General features: G+C 52.2%; 1 protein-coding gene across 1 annotated transcript; it reads right to left on the minus strand.

Moving 5' to 3' along the window:
* Positions 1 to 2,701: 2,701 nt before the first annotated feature.
* Positions 2,702 to 19,954, minus strand: Adgrg3 (adhesion G protein-coupled receptor G3). The gene is made up of 12 exons (XM_048355507.1): positions 19,456 to 19,954; positions 17,889 to 18,039; positions 10,824 to 10,962; positions 9,020 to 9,166; positions 8,194 to 8,328; positions 7,487 to 7,526; positions 7,272 to 7,363; positions 7,036 to 7,148; positions 5,619 to 5,899; positions 5,340 to 5,433; positions 3,985 to 4,259; positions 2,702 to 3,611 (listed from the first exon to the last, which is right to left on the minus strand). Exons 1-12 carry the CDS (start codon positions 19,532 to 19,534, stop codon positions 3,499 to 3,501), a joined length of 1,659 nt encoding a protein of 552 aa, XP_048211464.1. The 5' UTR covers positions 19,535 to 19,954; the 3' UTR covers positions 2,702 to 3,498.
* Between the last annotated feature and the right edge of the window lie 791 nt (positions 19,955 to 20,745).

Raw genomic sequence — 20,745 nt, forward strand, 5'->3', positions numbered from 1 at the left:
AAAGAAAGAGGGTGAAGAGAAGGCCATGGTGTTAGTACGCAGTGGGGATATAGCTGGCACAGGCCCGAATACAGACATTAGAGGTGGAGCTGGAGCCAGATCTGAACCACTGTATTCTCCATTCAGGCTGTCGTGTGTGTGTGTGTGTGTGTGTGTGTGTGTGTGTGTGTGTGTGTGTGTGTGTTAGGAGGGGAGGACACAGTCTAGCCTTGGAGAGAACAATCCTGCCTCCAACTCCTGGGACCCTGCACCACCCCGACACCTGTCCCTGCAGCCCCTCCCATCAGTAAACAACACCCCCAAACTTTCCTGGAAAGGCTAGGGCTGGAGCCAGCCCCTCCCCAGGCAGAGTCCCTGACCCCTCTTTCCTTGCCTTGCAAGGTCCCGCCACCCCCAGCCCCCTAGCTCCTCTCCTTACCCTCCAGCAACAGCCATACTAGCTGTTTGTCATCTCCATGGTAACTGCTGAGTGCAGTGGGGAGAAGAGGCTTCTGGGAAATGTAGTCGTGCTGGGCTACAGTTTTTTAAGACTGCCAGAGCAGATCTCCCCAAGAGCCGATTGCTAAACATTTAGGACGTTGTTAACCAGCTGTAAGCCAGCTGCCAAACATAGCTTTATTAAAAATTAAATAATAAGGGGCTAGGAATGTGGCTTAGTGGTAGAGTGCTTGCCCACCATGCATGAAGCCCTGGGTTTGATTCCTCAGTACCACATAAACAGAAAAGGCTGGAAGTGGCACTGTGGCTCAAGCGGTAGAGTGTTAGCCTTGGGAAAGAAGCTCAGGGACAGTGCCCAGGCCCTGAGTTCAAGCCCCAGGTCTGGCAAAAAATAAAACAAAATCTCCTAGGAAGTAATTATAGTAAAAGCAAAACGCAACAACTCAAAACCCTCTACTTACTAATTATTCGACTCTATTTACTGCCATCCATGTAGGTGGGGTGACATGTTTGCTACTGCAGCCCATTAGCAATACCACACAGTACCACATGGTACGCTGCTCCGTCTCTCAACTTCCCTTCAACCTAAAATGGGCCAGGAGATTATTCACACCCGGGAAATGGGCAAAAGCTGTAGACCAGGGAAGCAAGTGGCCAGCAACATTTGCCACATTGCCTGGGCCGTGGGGGAGAGGGGAAGTGGCCTTCACCAAGATGGAAGAGCAGTGTGGGTCTCGGGGTAGGCCTGCCAAGCTGCCTCTGATTGAGTGGATAACCTCACAGGATTGGAAAAGCATTCAACATTCAGAAGGGGGTTGGGGATGGGTCAGTGGAGGAGCCAGGCTTGCTTGGCTTGTGCAAGACCCTGAGTTCGATGGAATGCATGCATATGTGGGTACACAAACACAATCAGAAGAAAAATAAGAAACAGAACAATGAGCATAGCATTATGGGTTTATTCTGGATTGTGTTCAGTTTTGTACTAATATTGGTGTTACTGGAGCTCAGTCCACTGAGCATAATAGGCAGGCGCTTGACCACTTAAGCCACATCCCCAGCCCTACTTGTTGGATTTTAGAAAGAGTCCCATGCGAGTCATAATGTGACCCTGTGTAGGGCTGGAAATGAGTCCAAAGAAACACTGCCAAGATCCTAAGAAGGTTGTATACTACTGAGAAAACTCATAATAATGGGGTTCTTTTGTACTGTGGAATATTCTTCTGCCTTGAGAAGTAGAAGGTGGAGACTGTATTAATCAGCCTTCTGATGCTATAACAAAATACCTTGAGATAATCTTAACTGAAAAGGCGGCAAGGTTTATTTTGGCTTACAGCTTTGGAGGTTTAGCTGGCCTTGCTGCTTTTAGGCCTACACGGTACAGTACCTCAAGATAGGTGTGTCTGGCAAAGAAAGCCTATTTACCCCCTGGTTGGGAATGAAAGAGAGAGGAAGAAAATCAGGGCCCTATAATCCCTTTCAAGGGCTTACCTGTGCTTACCCTACCCAAGCCTCCTAAAGGTTCTACCTCCCAATGCTGCCATGGGCTGTGACCCCCTCCCCCCAATAGCCTTGGCTTGTCTTTGTGTAAGTCAGGGGGGAGGGGACAGTCAGTCCTGAATTGGTGCTGGACACAAGTTTTGTCACCCAGCTCCTAAGGCAAGGACTTGAACACCACTTTATGGGAAGGGAAAGGTGACATGGCAGGCCCGGCGTCACACAGCTCCTGAGCAGCAGAGACATGATTGAAACCCAGCCTGGTGGGCCTGAGCAGATGTTTCTAGCATTACTTAGGTCTCCAACCTGGAGACTTTGGGGTAAGGGAGCCCTGAGACTTTCAGGGCTGAGAAATAGATGTCTGAGAAGACAGGACCCCCCCAGTTTGCCCACAAAAACAGACTGTGGTTCAACCGACAGCGTTCACAGCCCACAGTTCCCATCTGAGAACGCAGCGCTTGTGCAGAGTGTGGCTTCCCAGCTGTTGCTGCGGGGAGGGGGAGAGGCCCTGGCCTGGCAGGGGACGTGAGCACCAACCACTCAGGGGGGCAGCAGGCTGGTCGGCCACAGCTCAGGGATGACACTGACTCCGCATGTGGAGAGAGACCGTGAGTGGGTATGTGGAGGCTGGGGACACCGGATTGGGGGGAGGGGGATTCTGTATCTCTGCTGCCACCTGCCGGTGCTGACACAGAGGGGATTCCTCTTCCTCTCCTCCCCTCTCCAGCCTCCCCCCTCCACCTCTGTCCCTATCATTTCTGCTTCCGACTGGGGAAACCAGCCTGTGACTGGCAATGAAGGCCGAGCTACTAGAAATGACCTAACCCAGCCAGGTCGAGCCTGAGGTGCACAACTTGACACACAGCCTGCCAGGCGGGGGCCAAACTCAAGACACCCATTTGCTCAACTAACAGGTATTTATTGACACCTCTGTGCTGATATTTGGTTGGGCCGGGCAGACATGGTGAGGGAGACCGTCCAGGAGCCCTGACTCCGGGGACTCATCTCTCTCTCTCCTCAGCCCTTGGCCCCACACGCTGACCAGGCAGGTGAGGGGGGCTGGCCTGGAATGCACTGGAGGGGCCGCAGGCACTGGGGGTGGGGTCAGGCCGAGATCTGAACAGACTGCCGCAGAACACACCACCAGGCCACCACAAATCCAGTGTCCCAGAGCATAATGACCCCTGTCTGGCCCTGGGGCAGGAGCAGTGTTAGGGGGTAAGAGGCACTGGGCTCCTGCAGGGCTTGCACCAATGACTTTCCTCTGTGGGCTCAGGCTCCTTTTGAGACCAAAGTGGGGAGGAAGATCACCGAGGAAGGCTGCTGTGCTTTAGAGATAGGACAGCAGGTGGCTGTGACTTCAGGAACTTTAGCTTCCTGCATGCCTGTGTTGGTGGCTTCCTGGACCCACAGACCTATCTGGATGGGATCTTCGAAGCCACGGGGTGTAACCTGACCCCCATCTTCTCCTTCCCCCGGCATAGTGTATGGAGAAGGCCCAGGGAGAGGCAAGGAACTGCCTGAGGTCACACAGTAAACCGGAGCGGAGAGCTGGGCTGCAGCCTCCTACTCCTGTGACATGGAATGGGCCTGGTCCAGGCGGGCGGTCCCAGAGGATGAGGACGTGGTGCTCTGAGTTGGGAAGTAGAGGATGGTAAACCAGCAGAAGATGAAGACACCTGTCACGGAGAGAGGGCTTCAGTGAGCCTGGGGCAGGCCACGAGAACTAGAGACATGCACGCTCTCGTGGAAAAATAATTAGGCAAAAATGGGCCTACTCCTCACAAAGCACCAAGCAACCATCCTAGAAGTGAAAACAACAACAGTTACCTGGAAATAAAATAGCCACATATATCTATTGCACGCAAGACAGAGCAAATGAAAGGCATTTCCAGACCTACACCAAACTACTACCATTCTAGTGGGTTCTCCCACTACCCTTCTATAAAGCATTACTACAGGATGTGTTTCCGCAAGAAGAGGAGGAAAGATGTGGAGTGGAGGAAATTAGAATAGGCTACCTCCTGGGGCCTCCCTGGAAGAGAGCCTTACCTTGCAGGGAGTTGAGAAGGGCAAAGACATAGATGGTGGACAGGCCCAGAGGCGTGAGGATGGCCAGTCCCCAGGTCATGCCCACCAGGCTTGAGAGGCCCAGCACGGTGAGGACTGCCTTCCAGTTCTGCCCCGGCTCCTTGCCCGCTGTGACACTGGACAGACTGAAGATTTTCCAAGCCACCATGGCTAGCACCCCGGCACTGAAGAGGAAGGTGATGAGGAAGTAGCTGTGGACGGTGACATAAAGGGCCGCTTCTTTTTGGAACCAACACCTGGAGGAGGTGGAGGGCTACTGTGACTAGGGGAGGTAACCTCTGAGCAGCAAGCCCCAGAAGGCTCCCTGCCTAGCCCTTAGTGACCAAGAAGATGCCACCCCACTTTCCCATCCAACCACCCTCTCCCGCTCTCCTGATGGGGATGAGCCACCCACAGGTCCAGCCACCATTGGGGTGACAGGACCAAGTCAGCCCCAGAGGCCATTTTATTACTGCAAAGTACTGTGTCCACCCCTGAACTAGCTGCCACCCTATAAGTTGCAAAGTTTGGTGTAAACATCCAGCCGTTGGCTCATCCTGTGGAGCCCGCCTGGAGCCCAAGGGCAGCTCTTCCACACCAAGTATCTCCCCCATCCCCTGTTGTCCCCCCCCACACACACACACTTGCATGCATCTAAATGACCTGTTCCTCCTGCATCTGGGGCCCGGGAGACAGGCCCCAGGCCTGGCTCCACCAGTCCATCCTAATGCAGAGCCCTGGCCCAGGGGTGGGTACCACAAGAGGTCACCAGTGGGCATCTGGGTGAGCCCAGATGTTCTGCTCCCTGCCCTGCAGGAGGCCTGAAGGGCATCTGCTTTCCACGGTACAGATGGGGAGACTGAGGCTTTGTGAGACATCAGGCTTGCGCAAGGTCCTACCCATTGCACTCAGCAGTAGGGCCTGGCTCGGGCCAGGGCTGTTCCAACTTGTAGGTAGGTTATGCCTTGCACAAGGGCATCTGGGTGACAGGCAGGTTGAAATCCCAGGCTCCTCTCACCAGCCTGAGCACCGGGCATGGCGCCGGGGCCATCTCTCTTACTTAGCCCAAGGGGGGATCATAGAAGACGGGGGTGGCCCAGGCTAGAGAAAGGCATTCTGTCTCCTGCTTCATTCCCCTCTCCCTGCTCAGAGCACCCCTCTCCCTTTTCATTTTTCTTTCTAGGCCTCAGTTTACCCAGCTAGGCCGCCAGCCAGTAGGATGTGAGGAACCTGTATACCCAGACGAACTTGCCCTCTCTTCCTAGGATTCCCTCCTCCCTTGCCTTGAGACTTAAGCTAGGGTTTGACTACCCCCATTCCCCGCCACCCCCACTCACAACTCCAGCGAGGTGCGGTTTTCCTGGTCACGGATGGTGTAAAGCCCATAGCTGTTGGCACTGCCAGTGCCAATGACCACGAGGGCAGGCAGGCCTAGGCGTGAGGGGAAGATACGTGGCATTGTCTCAGCCCCCTTGGTATATGCCCCTCTGACCCCCTCCAGCCACCATTCCCCCCCAGCCCTGGGCTTATTGAAAAGAGAACATTTCTTTCCCCCCTATCCCCCAGTGGTCCACCCTCTCTGCCACCTCCAGTCTCCCCACCCCTGCAGCTCCTACCCCAGCCTAGCAGGCCCAGCTTCAGGAAGTAATGTCCAAAGTAAGTGTTGAAGACCCGGATGGTGAGCAGGTAGAGGTGGAAGGCTTCCAGACCCATCCAGGTGAAGGTACAGAGTAAGAAGTAATGGAAAATGGCAGCCCGGACCCGACAGGAAGCAGGAGAGCCTTGCGAGCTGCTCCCTGAATTGACCAGGAAGGCTAGATTCAGGAGGAAGAGGCTGCCGCTCAGAGCCACGTGGATCTTGGGGGCATCTTCCGACTTGAACCTTTGCAGGGAGAGCCTGAGGTGAGAAAGGGTAATGAGAGACCCCGAGGAATGGCAGCTTCTGTGGGAGAGCCCAAGCCCAGCCACCCCACCATCTTGGATCCATCCTCATGACCCTGGCTTTCATGGCCAGATTGTGCTTGGTGGTCCAGATAAACCCCTGCCAGCAGCCAGGGAGGAACGTCTGACCCTGAGAGTACACACACACACGTGTGCATGTGCACACACGTGTGAGCATGCACCCATGGGTACGCACACGAGTGGGTTTGTTCTAGTCGGTGGGTCTGCACCACTGCTGCCCCCTTCTGGTTTTCTGTACTAAGTTTTGTGCCATAGCAGGGAGTTGGAGAAAGAGACCACACACTGAGCAATTTCTGCAATCTCTGGTTAGTCTATAATTATTTCAGAATGAACTATTTTTAAAGAAACACCTCAATGTGGGGTCGTTATTTCTGTCACAGCATCTATGCCACTGTGACATGAGTCACTCCTGAGGCTCTGAGTGGGGAATTTTATGACATGGGTGACAGGGAAGAGGAAATTGTGAGAGGCAGAGAAAAAGAAGTCCTGAAGTGGGATGGCTTACTTGAACTCCTGGATCTAACCTTGCCTGAAGGCCACACAACTTGGGTTTTTCAATTATATGAACCAATACAGGCTTTATTGTGATTAGGTCAATCTAGGTTGCATACCTGCTATTTACCACTGAAATGACTGACAGGTGTTTACCCCAAGCCCTACTTTGTCATGGCGACTTAAGGAGAGGAGGGGCTGGGTGCTAGTGACTCACGCCTATAATCCTAGGATGAGATCTAGGGCCTCAGTTCAAAGCCAGCCCAGGTATGAAAAGTCCATGAGACTCTTATCTCCAGTCAATCACCAGAAAATCAGAAGTGGCACTGTGGCTCAAAGTGGTAAAGCACTAGCCTTGAACAGAAGAGCTCAAGGACAGCGCCCAGGCCTGAATTTCAAGCCCCACAACTAAAAAAAAGAAAGAAAGAAAGAAAGGAAAGGAAAGGAAAAGGAAGAAAAAGGAAAGAAAAGGAAAGGCAGAAAGAAAAGAGGACAGGAGAGCTGTGGGAATGAGGCAGCTCATCAGGGCACCTTTCACTCTGCCCTCTGTCTCCCTGGGGCAGCACCAGGGTCACCCACCTCAGGATCGTGTAGAGAAGCATGGTGAAGGCCAAGAAGATCATGGAGACGCCACAGCCTGCCTGGGAGATGCGCGTGAGGACCTGCACGGTGGCCATGTCCAAGACTGGCCGCTGTGGATGACCCCAAACCAAGTCGGCATTAGTTAAAGGTGGGGCACACGCACCCCTAAAGGCTCAACCAGGCTGCCTTCTCGGGGTGCGGGAGGCCTGGGGCAGGGCAGGGCAGGCAGTTACCAGCAGCAGGGCAAAGAAGGTCAGGTGGTCACAGCGGCAGACAGTCCTCTCAGGCCCCAGCTCCGTGGAGCAGCCCTTGGAGTTCCAGTCTCCTGTGGGCCGTAGGGGAGGGGAAGGGAGGGAAAGAGGGGAACAAGATGAAGGGTGGTGGGGCCTGGCCCCCAGAGCCCACAGCCTCCCACCCAGCTCACCCCAGAGGGTCCTCCAGGCCCTACCTTTGGTCCTATCCCAGAACACACAGGTGAGGATCATGTTCTGAAACCAGAGAGTGGGGGTCAAGAGAGGAAGGAGGGGCTCCCAAGGGTGTAGCCCATGTGTGCATTAGATGGAAGGTCCTCGGGTGGTTTGCATGGGAAAACTGACTAACTGCTGTGTGTGTGTGTGTGTGTGTGTGAAACTGATGTGCGTGTGTGTGTGTATTGCTACTGGGGCTTGAACTCAGGGCCTGGGCAATGTCCCTGAGCTTTGTCGCTCAGGGCTGGTGCCCTGCTACTTGAGCCACAGCTCTAAGTCTGGCTTTTTGGTGGTTAATTGGAGATAAGAGTCTCACGGATTTTCCTGCCCGGGCTGACTTCAAACTATGATCCTCAGTCTCAGCCTCAGGTAGGGTACAGGTGTGAGCCCTGGCACCGGGCTGACGGCTTCCCTTGCCGGCCTCTGCACCAGCTTGTGAGAGTACAGTGTGGTGTGAGCTGGGGGTCAGGGGAGGGCCTGTCTGCACATGGGCCCTCGGGGAGCACTGTATGGATGCCCGCGGCTGGGTGTGTGCACCGCTGTGAGCACTGGAGTGGGAGGGGCCACAGGTGCATGCGCACGTGTATGCCTGATCACAGTGTGTACATGGCCCTCATGGCTGCTCCTGGGTGTGTGGGGGGGGCCTTGTGTCTGCTCCGAGCTCATGAGAGGCAGGTGGGGGACTCACAGGGGGCTGACGCTGGTGGGAGAAGGTGATCTCCAGAGGCTCTGACAGCCCCGTGATGGGCGTGTGGCCCACCCTCAGCCCCACCACGTGATTGTTCAGCACACGACTGCCTTCGTCCAAGAGGAGCCGGGGGCCCTGCAAGGGAGACAGGGGAGGCCAGGCTGCAGGAGGCGCTATCCCAGCCCATCCCAGCAGCTCAGGACCTGGGGCCATCGCCTGGAAGACAGTCTGAGGCTAAGGGACAAAGAGGACAGGGGACATGGGCCCCCTTCCTTCTGCTACTCGCTGTCATCTTGCTTACACTGGCCTGGGCTCTACGGGCCAAGTCACCTGTGGCTAGCGGTGCACCTGACAGTTCTCCATTGCTGAACTTCAGAGCCCCTCTTAGCTGGACGGGCACAGGCTAAGATTAGCCAAGAAGTAGGGGGTTAGGGAGTATCTCTCTCCAGGTGGGCAAGTACAATCTTATCTGGGGACACACACACATATCTGCATACAGATGGACAAAACACCCACTCTGGGCCTACCCACCTGGCACACACCTGCAGGCTTACATCTGAGCCTAGGCAGTCAGGGTGACCAGAAGAGAAAAGGGCATACATGCTGCACATAAGGATATATGAACATTTACACCCCATCTACTAGTGGGGAGCACTGGTGTGGTGGGTGCCAGCATGCATCTGCAGTCCATGAACTCCAGAGACCTGGCTCCATTAGAGATCCTGGACAGGTGGAGGCTTGCCCCTCTCCTCCATTATGCAAAGTCTGCAGCAAGGACAGGTTGGAACCTGGCAAATCTCCCCAGAGTCTCCAGCAGACCTCCTACCTTGAAGACATCTCCCATGTTGATGTCCAGGACGGTTATGGCCAACCGGACCGTAGACCCATTGTTGGGCAGGGTTGCAAAAAGGCTCTTGGGAAGGCGGACTCGGTCAGGGGGCTCTTCCTCATCCTTGGCCACCTGCCTTGGGACCTGTGACCACACACCCCATGGCTGTCATCTTACCCCAAGGATGCCAGCCTCCAGCACTGGTCCTGCCACTACCCCACGTTGGGAGCAAGGGCAGCTCAGAAAGACACATGAAGTCACAAGACTGCATTCCTGTCTGCCCAACACATTAAGAAGAAGGAAAAAATCTAAGGATGGTCAAAATATTCAGAACTTCCGCAGCAATCACCAGGCACGACTTTTTTTTTCCTTCTCCGAGCTTCTCGGTGCCCTGAGGCTGCGGTGTGGTGGCCCCTGATCCAGCCTCCAAAAACGCCCAGGAGCATCGCAACAGGGGAGGCAAGCGTGGAGGCCAATGGTTCTCATTTGGACTTCAGGCCTCATTAGAGGGACATGGGGCCAGGCTCCAGGGGCTCACGCCTGTCATCCTAGCTACTCAGGAGGCTGGGATATGAGGATCGTGGTTTGAAGCCAGCCCCAGCAGGAAAAGTGTGTGAGACTCTTTATCTCCAATGGAGCACAAAATGCTGCAACTGGAGCTGTGGCTCAAGTGGTAGAGCATTAGTTTTGAGCACCAAAGCTCAGGGACAAGGGCCCAAGCCCTGAGTTCAAGTCCCAGGACTGGCACAAAATAAAAAGAACATGTGGGGGAGTCTGAGGTCTGTGCACACTCCACACTGAGCAGCTTGGGTAATGTAAAAAAGTATTGCAGAAGGCCCTCTCTGTCTTGCATTTCCCCTTCAGACTGAGGAAACCCTTGATGAGGAGCAGTTTGCCTGATGTCTGGGCCTCTGCCTTCCCCTCGCTGGGACCTGTTGCTAAGCCCTCCTTATTCCAAGAATTCTCCCGGTATTATCTCACTTGTTTCTCCCTGTGAACTTGAAAGTGGGAGATAAATAATATCCATCATCTTACAGATGAGGAAATGGACACTTGGAAAAGTAGCCTGCTACCAGGTGCAGTGTGCATGCCTCTAATCCTAGCCATTCAGTAGGCAGAGAGCAGGAAGATCACGGCCTGAGGCTGGCCATGACAAAAAGTTAGCAAGACCTCATCTTGACAAACAAGCTGGGTACGATGGTTTATACCTGTGATCCTAACGAGGTGGAAGGCTGAGGTAGGAGGATCTCTGTTTGAGGCCAAGGGGCAGGGAGGGGAGGGGATGGTTGTCTGGAGATAGGACACAAGCAGTGATCCTGAGTTCAAACCCCAGTACCACTACAAACATAGAGGCGACCTTAATTTGCTCATGAGTTGCATTAGCAAGAGTCCTCCCATGCAGCCCTCGGGTGCCAGATGTGTCCTTTCCCTGGCTCCAGATGTTCCCTGGGAGAAAAGCTCACAGGCATTTTGGACTTGGAGGAGGCTGAGGGCTCCTCTTCCAGATGTGAGCTATGGGCTGCAGAAAGGGAGAGGAACTTCCTAGAAATTCTGCTGGCAGTAGTGGAAGGGCCACACTCAGAGCCCAAGTGCCCAGCGTCCTGAGGAAGCAGCCCCACCCCTACCCCAGCCCCCAGCCCCAGCATCATTCAAAGCTCTCCCAAAGGGACCTGACAGAGCTAAGCTTTGCTGGCTTTCCCTGGACACTGAAATGCATGCTAAGGATCACAGAGTCCTAGCCGGCCGGCCAAGGGCTCTGGGGGGAGGGGGGGTCTCCTCTGCTGGCCTGGGGTCTTCTTACCTGAGAGGACTTGAGAGAGAAAAGCAGGTCTTCTGAGAGGTCAGTGCTGACATTCTGGACCAAAGCCTTCACAAAAGGCATATTCACTATCTCCATGGAGCTCCTCTCCACCAGGTAGGACTCATAGTGCAGCCAGTACCTGCAAAGGGCCAGGCGTCAGTGGAGTGAGGTTCTTGCACGCTGAGTTGCCTACTCATCAGACTCTTGGGTGACAGCTGCTCACTCAGAATATCAGACTTGCTGGGTGCTGGTGGCTCACGCCTATAATCCTAGTTACTCGGGAACCTGAGACCTGAGGATCACAGTTCAAAACCAGCCTGGGCAGGAGAGTCCATGAGACTCTTATCTCCAATGAACCACCAGAAAACCAGAAGCAGAGCTGTGGCACATGATGGTAGAGTGCTAGCCTTGAGCAAAAGAGCTCAGCGACAGTCTGAGTTCAAACCCCACAACCAACAACAACAACAAAAAAAAGACTCTGGGGTCACGAGGGAGGTGAAGCTTGGCTTGAGAGCAGCCAGGCTGGCCCCAGGGGATTTTAACTAAAAGTTTTATGTTCATCCTTTATGGTAAATGCATAGAACATAAAACTTACCATTGTAGCCAGTTGGAAGTGTAATATTCAGTGGCAGTGAGTACCTTCAGATGTCGTGCGCCCACAACCAATCTCGAGTTGCAAAAAAGCAAACCCCATGTGCACGAAGCAGTCACCCCTTGCTTCCACCCCCTGTAGACTGTCCATCTGCTCGATGTCTCTGAATGTGTGCCTATTCTGAGTATCTCAAGCATGAAGAATCATACGATATGTAGCCTTTCATACCTGGCTTCTTTCACCCAGCACAGTGTTTTCAGAGAGCATCTGTTAAAGCATATGTTGTCATTATTCTCTCTCCGTTTCTCCCTTTCTTCCTCTCTCCCTTCCTCCCTCCCTCCCCCCGCCCCCTGTGTGTATGCCAGTTCTGGGGCTGGAACTTAAGGCCTGGGTGCTGTCCTTTAGCTTTGATTTTTCTCAAGGCAGGCACTCTACTGCTTGAGCCACAGCTCCACTTCTGAATTTTAGGTGGCTCGTTGAATAAAAAGTTCACAGACATCACTGCCCAGGCTGGCTTGGAATTGCAGCCCTCAGATCTCAGCCTCCTGAGTAGCTAGGATCGCAGGCTCTTGGCCTGAGTTTAGATTCTTCACTGTCCCCCTCCCCCTATTTCTTGGAATTCATTTCAATAAACACTATTTTATATGATCAGGGGCATTGCACCTTCGAGTTCCTCCCCTAAGACTGGGTTTAGATTCTTGAGCTGCCCAACTGATTTCAGTAATGACCACACTAGTTTCCACATCTTCCCCTGCTGACACACTCTCTCTCCATTTTATTCTTAATTTTATTATTTATGTTTTTTGTTTTGTTTTGTTTTGCCAGTCCTGGGGCTTGAACTCAGGGCCTGAGCACTGTCCCTGAGCTTCTTTTTGCTCAAGGCTACCACTCTACCACTTGAGCCACAGTGCCATTTCTGGCCTTCTCTATGTATGTGGTGTTGAGGAATCGAACCCAGGGCTTCATGTATACGAGGCAAGCACTTTACCACTAGGCCATATTCCCAGCCCCAGTTTTATTATTTATGATAGCCACACTGATGGGTGAGAAGTGATTTTTCTTATGGAGTTTTTCATTGCATTTCCTTAATGACCAGTGATACTGAACATCTTTTTGTGAGCTTGGTGGCCTTGTGTATCTTATTTGATTAATCTCTCAGATCATACCAGCACATTATTGAGTGCTAACTGTATACTAGGAAGTGGCTTTTGTACCAGTACTGGGGCTGGAACTCAAGGCCTCACACTCTCCCTTAGGATTCTTGCTCAAGGCTAGTACTCTCTCTACCCTTGGAGCCACAGCTCCACTTTGGGAGCTGAGCTGAGTAGGAATGGACTGCTTGGGAACCCAGTTGGAGCTGGAAAGCAAGCCACTGGCTCTCTCCATGGTGCTGAAACCTCACTGCACTCTGTCCTCCTTGTCCCAGGCTGGGAGTACAGGAAGCTGCTGCCCTACCTTTCTAGGCAATGCTGAATGGATAAAGGCCGAGGCAGCAAGGGAGAGAAGGGACATTCACCCAGACTAAGGCTGCTGGAAAGGAGCAGCTGCAGAGACAAAAGGCACTGAGGATCAAACCTAGGGCCTTGTAAATGCCAAGTAAGGCCTACTATAGAGATGTACCTCCAGCCCCTTGCCGTGTGTGTGTATGTGTGTGTATGTGTGTGTGTGTGTGTGTGTGTAAGAGAGAGAGTGTGTACTGGGGCTTGAACTCAGACAGGGAATTCTCTTTTAGCCTTTTCACTCAAGATTAGTGCTCTACCACTTGAGCCACAGCTCTACTTCAGGCTTTTTTGCTGATTAATTGGAGGATAAGAAGTCTCATAGCCTTATCTGCCCAAGGTGGCTTTGAACTGTGATCCTCAGATCTCAGCCTCATAAGTAGCTGAGATTTTAGGCATAAGCCAGCAGTGCCCACCTCTCTGGACATGTTTTAACAGTCACAGTTATCAAGGAAAAAGAAAAGAAATTCTAAAAGAGACTACAAAAAATGTATTGTAAAATAAAGAGCAAGTATGCAAATATATGCAAAGATGCGATGTAAATATGCAATATATGCAAACATGCTAGGTGGAGAGAGCCTAAGAAAACCATGTAGTCAGAAATGGATTCTCCTGATCCATTGCCTATTGATACTAGCTTTTATTTGCCTTTAAATCATCTAGACAAAGCAGCAATGTGATTGTATTGTTGCCAAATAAGATAGTAAATAGTGAACAGAAGACAAATATATTTTTCCCTACCTCACATCCTTAAAAATATTCCTGTCAGGGTTAAGAATATGGCTTAGTAGTAGAGAGCTTGCCTAGCATGCATGAAGCCCTGGGTTCGATTCCTCAGCACCACTTAAAACAGAAAAGGCCAGAAGTGGTGTTGTAGCTCAAGTGGTAAAGTGGAGCCTTGAGCAAAAAGGAAGCTCAGGCTCTGAGTTCAAGCCCCAGGGTTGGCAAAATTACACATATATACACACACATACACCACACACACACACACACACACACACACACACACACACACACACCTTTCAGGTGTAATGGTACATGCTTGTAATTCCAGCACTCAGGAGACAGAAGCAGGAAGATTGAGAGTTCAAAGTCAGCCCATGCTATACAATTATATTCCGTGTGTGTGTGTGTGTGTGTGTGTGTGTGTGTGTGTGTAAAACAACCCAATTCACTTGCCTGAGGAAATACTGTTTGATCTGGTCCTCAGGTGTAGACAATCCTTACAATCTTCTATTGTCTTGGCACCTGTTTTGTTTTGTTGAAGCAGGCTTTCACTTATCCAGGGTGACCTGGAACCCTCCATCCTCCTGCCTATGCCTCCTGAGTGCTGTGATTACAGGCATGGGCCCTGGCACCCACCGCATACATCTTCCTAAGTCATTTAAAGGACTTGCTACTTCTTGCTCCCTGGATGTGATTGACACAGTGTTGACAATGGGCTGGACTAGGGGGTGCTTTGTCAAATGGCAACATTAGCAAATGCTCCCAACTGGATTTCAACACAGGGCTAGAGAACTGGTAAAGCCCCACGAAAACGCCGGCAGGATACAGTTGGCTCTGCCAGATGCAAGTCAACCATTTACTTGAACATTGGTAAGGAAGAGCAAACATTAACCATGGAATCGGGACGGCAATTGCCGGCATCCGGGTGGATTTGTGGAGAGAATGCCTTCAGTGCCACAGTGCGCCTGATTCATTCTATTTCATCTCACCGTCACCCGGGCTCCTTCTCTAAGCTGTACCCCACTGTGGGAGCACCCCATATTCACAGTCCCTGGGGGAGCATTAACTTCTGCAGCTCCCCCAAGGTGGGGAGGTTCCCTCCTTGTGACTCTTCCAAGGAATGCCCCACCAAGGTAACTCAACAGCCCAAAGGTGACCATCTACCAAAACAACCAGATAGTGCAATGCAAAAGTAGTACAAATATGCAGGGGAAAAAATAGTGAGAGTGAAAACAAGGTAAAATTAGACATTTACAGCTGGACATCTGGCAATTCATTCCTGTAATCCTAGGTTGAGATCTGAGGATCAAAGTTCAAAGCCAGCCTAAGCAGGAAGTCAGTGAGACTCTTAGCTCTAATTAATCACTAAAAAGCCAAAGTGGAGCTGTGGCTCAAGTGATAGTGTTAGCCTTGAGCAAAAAATCTCAAGGACAGCATCCAGGCCTTGAGTTCAATCCTCAGGACCGGTTAGCCTCCCCCGCCCCCTAAAAAAAAACCCAACAGATGCTTAACCTCAAAGAGTAAGCAAAAATAAATTGTAACTGGTAACCTAATCAGAAGAGCTAAAATCCTACTCCTACAGAGGGAAACTTACAGGGAAAACCTGGGCCATTTGGGCTAGGTGAGTGCTTCTTTGATATGATATTAAATACACACCCATAGGAGTTTAAATTGGGCTGCATAAAAACTAAGTGCTTTTGATCTTCAGGAGACAGAGTTTAGAAAGGGGAAAAAGTGGCTGGGAATATGGCCTACTGGTTGAGTCCTTGCCTCGTATACATAAAGCACTCAATTTGATTCCTCACACCACATGTATAGAAAAAACCTGAAGTGGAGCTGTGGCTCAAGTGGCAGAGTGTTAGCCTTAAGCAAAAAGAAGCCAGGGACAGTGCTCAGGCCCTGAGTCCAAGCCCCAGGACTGGCAAAAAAAAGAAAGGAAGAAAGTGGGAAAAAATAAGACAAATATTTGCAAATTGTAATCTGATAGAGGACGTGTTCATACTCAATAATAAGAAGACAAAGTCTTAAGGAGAACAAAGAAGCCAATTTTTTAAAAAAAGGAAGAGAAAGGTTTAAATAGTATTTCGACAAAGAAAGGTTGTAAGGGGCTTCTGAAGAACCGCAAGGCGGCTTCATTATGGATTTATGAGATGCAAATTAAAGCCCAGAGCCCGCCTGCCCTGTACACTCAATGTAACAGCAAGAGACTGCAATACTGTAAGTGTGCATTGAAAGGGAGCCTCTTGCCATTCTTCCTGAGGGAGCAACTAGCAGCCTTTCAGGAAGCTAAACACATACACCATACTGCTCAGCAATCTTTCTGGCATATCTACTCCAAAGAAATGAAAACATGCCCCCAAGGATTTGGATTTCAATGTCCTTATCAACATTATCCATGAGTTGTCTAGCAGTGGAACAGATTCAAGCATCATCCATTGGCAAATGAGTGAACACAATGTAACACACACGGGGCAACACTTCATGCTAAAACAAGAGTAAATCCAGGTGCTGGCGGCTCACGCCTGTAATCCTAGCTACTCCGAGGCTCAAAGCCAGCACAGGCAAGAAAGTCTATGGGAGTCTTATCTCCAATTAACTAGCAGAAAACCAGAAGTGGAGCTGTGGCTCAAGTGGTAGAGTGCCAGCCTTGAGTGAAAAAGGGAGAGTGCCCTGGCCATGAGTTCAAGCCCCAGTGCTGGCAGAAAAATAAATGAAATGAAATTGGAGTGAACGCATTATACAAGGTCACTGGATTCTCTGCATAAAATGGCCACTGATCGGAGCTGTGGCTGAAGGAGAGGAACTGACTGTGAACAGATGTGAGTTACTTTCGGGTGATGGATGTGGTCTAGAACAATTGTAGGGATGGCCCCATACCCTGAACAAAATACTAAACTATGACTCAGTTGGACTCTAACAATGCATAGATTGAGTGGTATATAAATTGTGCCCTAATAACAGCATCAAAATTAGTAAAAAATGAAATAACAATAGACTTCTCTGGGGCTAAAATTTAAACAATTGTTAAGGACCTAGGGAAGCTAGAATTTCCATCTTGCTGGCAGCCAGGGAGGGGAGGAAGTGACAAGCTGGTAAACCCGGCTATGGAAAATTCAGGTGGAATTTTACTAAGCTAATCATACACTTATTTGTGAGAGAAATGGCACTCTTGTCAACCCAAGAGAAAGGCGGAAACTTAACAAAAATGTCCATGGAAGCTAGGTTCATAATAGGCCTACCTCAGAGACAACAGAAAATCCAATACACAGCAGAAGAGAAAAATCAATATTCATAGTGTGGAATACTATACAGCTATCACAATTACAAACTGCTGTTACATCCATAAAACGGACATAAACTTTATAGGTATAATGAAGACACAAAAGAATAAGCACTGATTCTATTTCTAGGTAGCTCAAGTATGGGTAAAATTAAGAAAGAAAATGTTCAGTTCTGAGTGTATCTTTTTATTTTATTTTTTTGGCAGCAAAGGAGTTTGAACCTAGGGTCTTATGCTGGTTAGTCAGGTGCCCACTCTACCACCTGAGTCCAAAACAGCAGCTGCCATGATGGGGCTGTATTACCATGTGATGAGTCACAGCGACAAATCTCTGAGAGAAACAATTTAAAAGGAAAAAAGAAGCCGGGTGCCAGTGGCTCACGCCTGTCATGCTAGCTACTCAGGAGACTGAGATCTGAGGATCGTGGTTCAAAGTCAGCCCGGGCAGCAAAGTCTGTGAGATTCTTATCTCCAATAAACCACCAGAAAACCGGATGCAGAGCTGTGGCTCAAAGTGGTAGAAAGCTGAGGGACAGTATCCAGGCCCTGAGTTCAAGCCCCACAACTGACAAAAAGACCAATAAATACAAAGGGGAAAAAGGGTTGATTTTAGCTCGTGGTTTCAGAGGTTTTAGTCTATGATTGGTTGTGTTGTTTCTGAGTTGTGGAGAGACAAGGCATCATGGCTCTTACATACAACGACCCCAAAGCTAATCACTTTGCCACCGCTAAGAAGCAGAGAGGAACAGGAAGTGCCAGGAACCAGACACATCCCTCAAAGATACACTCCCACACTGCTGTGGCAAACTAGCAGACCAGGTGTGGCATCCTATGCATGCCATCTCAGCCAGGAGGGAGGCAGAGATAAGAGGATCACACTTGGAGGCCCGTGGGGGTAGTTGGACCCCTGGCTGCCAGGCACCGGGCAGCATTCTCTGGTTCCCCCTCCCCCATGCCAAGGGCCTCACCTCTGCAAATTATCCACGTCACAGGGCTCACTTCCCCACTGACTGCATTTGGTGAAGCAGTGAGCAATGTCCTCCACGTAGAAGGAGTCGTACTGGTATTCCATGGTGAGCTGGCAGGGGGTTCTGGGCTGTTCAGAGGGCAGCTGGTTGCCTAGGGAGGGGCAGAGAATGAGTGGGAGCCATGAGAGGAGCAGCAAGCTCAATGGAAGGAGCACCGCCCCCCTAGGCGGGACTCAGCCCCCACCCCCCGACCCCAAGCTTTGGTTTCTCAGGTGAACGGAGGCAGCCCCACCTTAGGGGAAAACATGGCCTACAATTCTGCAAATGAAAGGTTTCCTGTGTCATTACTCAATAGAAGGTTCCATGGCCAGCTGTGAGTTCATGCCTGTAATCCCAGCTTCTGAGGAGGCAGAAGTAGCAAGATTGCAACCCAAGCCAGGCCTGGGGAAAAAGCTAAAACCCTACCTAAAGATGAAACTAAAAAGCCGGGCCGCTGGTGGCTCACACCTGTAAACCGAGCTACTCCGGTGGCTGAGGTCTGAGGAAGGGAATGCAGCTTGAAGGCAGCCCAGGCAGAAGTCTGTGAGAGTCTTATCTCTAATAAACTACTCAGAAAAAGCCAGAAGTGGCGCCCTGTGGCTAGCCTTGAGCAAAGGAAGCTCAGGGACAGTGCCCAGGCCGAGTTTAAGCCCCAGGACCAGGGGGGAAAAAAAAAAGAAAAAAGAACTGGGGGCTTGGTTCAAGTGGCAGAGTGCCTGCCCAGCAAACATAGAGCCCTGAATTCAAATCCCAGTAAAGCTTCATCTGTCAGTGTTGTTGCTCCTTTACTGCCTCCTCCAGGGAGTCCGCCTGACTTTCCACCTCTGTTCCATACCCATCACACTCGCTCGTGCAGGTTCTATGATCCTCATAGCCGCCTCCTGGGGAAAGTAGAGAATACCTGGACCTATGGTTGCTAGACCACCATGACCCCAGCAAGGTGACCAGCTGGGATCTGCTCCAGTACTACAGAACGGCACTCTGGAGGCACCCGTGGGTGCTGAGATGGGGGGCTGCAGGAGTGGCAGAGCTAGAAGAAGGGCTCCAAGCTGGCCAAGTGGGGTGAGGGCAGCCGGGCCAAGGCCAAGCCCTTGAGCTGCTCCTGGGACCCCTGGGTCCCCAAGGGGCAGGGGGACCCAGGCCTGGCTCTGTCACTGCAGCCTGTGGGGTCACCACTGAGGGAATGATGGGGAGCAGTGGGTATGGGGATGAGGCTGATGTAAGCCCTGCTTGCCCTCAGCTTCCAGAGACTCCCCACCTCTGCCTCAGGGGCCCACAAACCAGCAGAAACGCTGGTCTGGCCTAAGTCCCAGAGCCAGGCCAAAGGGAGCCTTGGCCAGGGTGTCAGGGAGCTACCTCTGTCTCCTCCATCCATAAAGCACTGTCAAGGGCCAAGGGGGCCCTGAACTTGGACTAAGGGTCCAAAGGGACCGGCCCCTTGTAGGACACCCCACCTCCTGCCCCTGTTCTTGGCTCCTGGCAGGACAGGGTCTCCTGGGCGAGGCAGGAGGGGCGAGGAGCAACTCACCTGAGGGCAGCAGCAGAAGGAGCAGGGCTCCCAGGCCCCTGAGGGTCGCCATCTGTGGCTGGCCGAGCCCTGAGGCCATCTGGTTCCCTAGTCCGAGGCTCTGTCGGGCTGGCCTGCCTTATGCCTCCCCGCCCACCCCACCCCACCCCACCCCCCGGCACCACTTCCTGCGGCCTCTTCCTCCCCCTTCCTACCCAATGGCGCCATCGGATGGTGATGAAAGGCAGGTGTGGGGAACTGGGTGGGGGCGGGCTCCACCTGCAGAGGAAGCTGAGCTGGACCTGGGGTGGGGGGAGAGGGGGCTCTTATGGCTCTGCAGGGTGGGCACTGGGGCACTGGACAGCCTTGGGGACCAGGCTTTAGAGACAAAGGTGATGGGGACTCTGAGCCCCACTCCGGCCTCTGTGAGCAGACACAGCCCCGCATCCCTCAAGCTGCAGCTGCGTGGAGATGGGAAGAGTCTTGGCAGGGCCTGGCCATGGGGCCCTGTCAAAGACTCGGATGGTGTCTTGATTTAAAGAATGCAAGGGGCACCCCCACCCTTGAGGGGCGGGGCTGGGAGGATAGAGGAACCAGCTTTGGGAGCACTGAGCCTTCCCCAGGGGATGGGATACCAGGAAAGACAGAGAAGCAGGAAGGTGAGAGGACACAGGAGTGTGGGCCCTGGGAGTGAGCCTGTGTGATCGGTCACCCAGAGTTCCTCAGGGGTGTGGGGGCTCCTGGGAGGTGGGGGGCAGCATCCCAGTGTCATTTGATGCTAATCAGTACCATGAAATGATGTCACCCTTCCCCAGACATGGCGGGAAGTAGGGGCAGCACACATACGCACTTTGGGGTGAGAGGGGAGGGGTGGGGCAGCTACGGGGGCTCCATGGTTGAGGTCTGGCTCTGGATGGGGTCCCAGGGCCATTGAGCGACCAGAAGGTGAGAGGTGCTCTGGCAGCAGCTTCCCCTCCCACATCAGGCCCCAAAGGCCACCCCACAGGGTGTAAGGATTCCCAGCTGGCCTCTATTTCCCCTTCCTCTTGCATGGCCCCCTGCTGGGCCCTCTGAGACCCAGTGGGGGTGAGGAAAGAATGCTGGGTCACTCAGGGGTTACAGGAGACTGGAGGGAATCCAGTATGGAGGTCAGACTCCAGAGGTTCCTGAGCCCCTGGCCTCCCTTCCAGCTGGGGTGAGGAGTAGGAATGTGGAGCTCTGTCCTGGTGAGCGAGGAGGAAAGGGCCCACCTCTCAGGGAGGTGGCAGGGAGGGTCAGGCGAGCTGGAGGGCCACACCATGACAGCTCTTC

This window comes from Perognathus longimembris, chromosome 10 (assembly GCF_023159225.1).
Source record: "Perognathus longimembris pacificus isolate PPM17 chromosome 10, ASM2315922v1, whole genome shotgun sequence".
Classification (NCBI taxonomy): Eukaryota; Metazoa; Chordata; class Mammalia; order Rodentia; family Heteromyidae; genus Perognathus; species Perognathus longimembris.

Coding starts and splice junctions, on each gene's coding strand:
- Adgrg3 (XM_048355507.1), bottom strand. CDS start 19,534: ATGGCCTCAGGGCTCGGCCAGCCACAGATGGCGACCCTCAGGGGCCTG. Junction 7,527..8,193: donor CCCACCAGCGTCAGCCCCCT/GTGAGTCCCCCA, acceptor CTCTGGTTTCAG/AACATGATCCTCACCTGTGT. Junction 4,260..5,339: donor AACCGCACCTCGCTGGAGTT/GTGAGTGGGGGT, acceptor CACCTCCTCCAG/GTGTTGGTTCCAAAAAGAAG.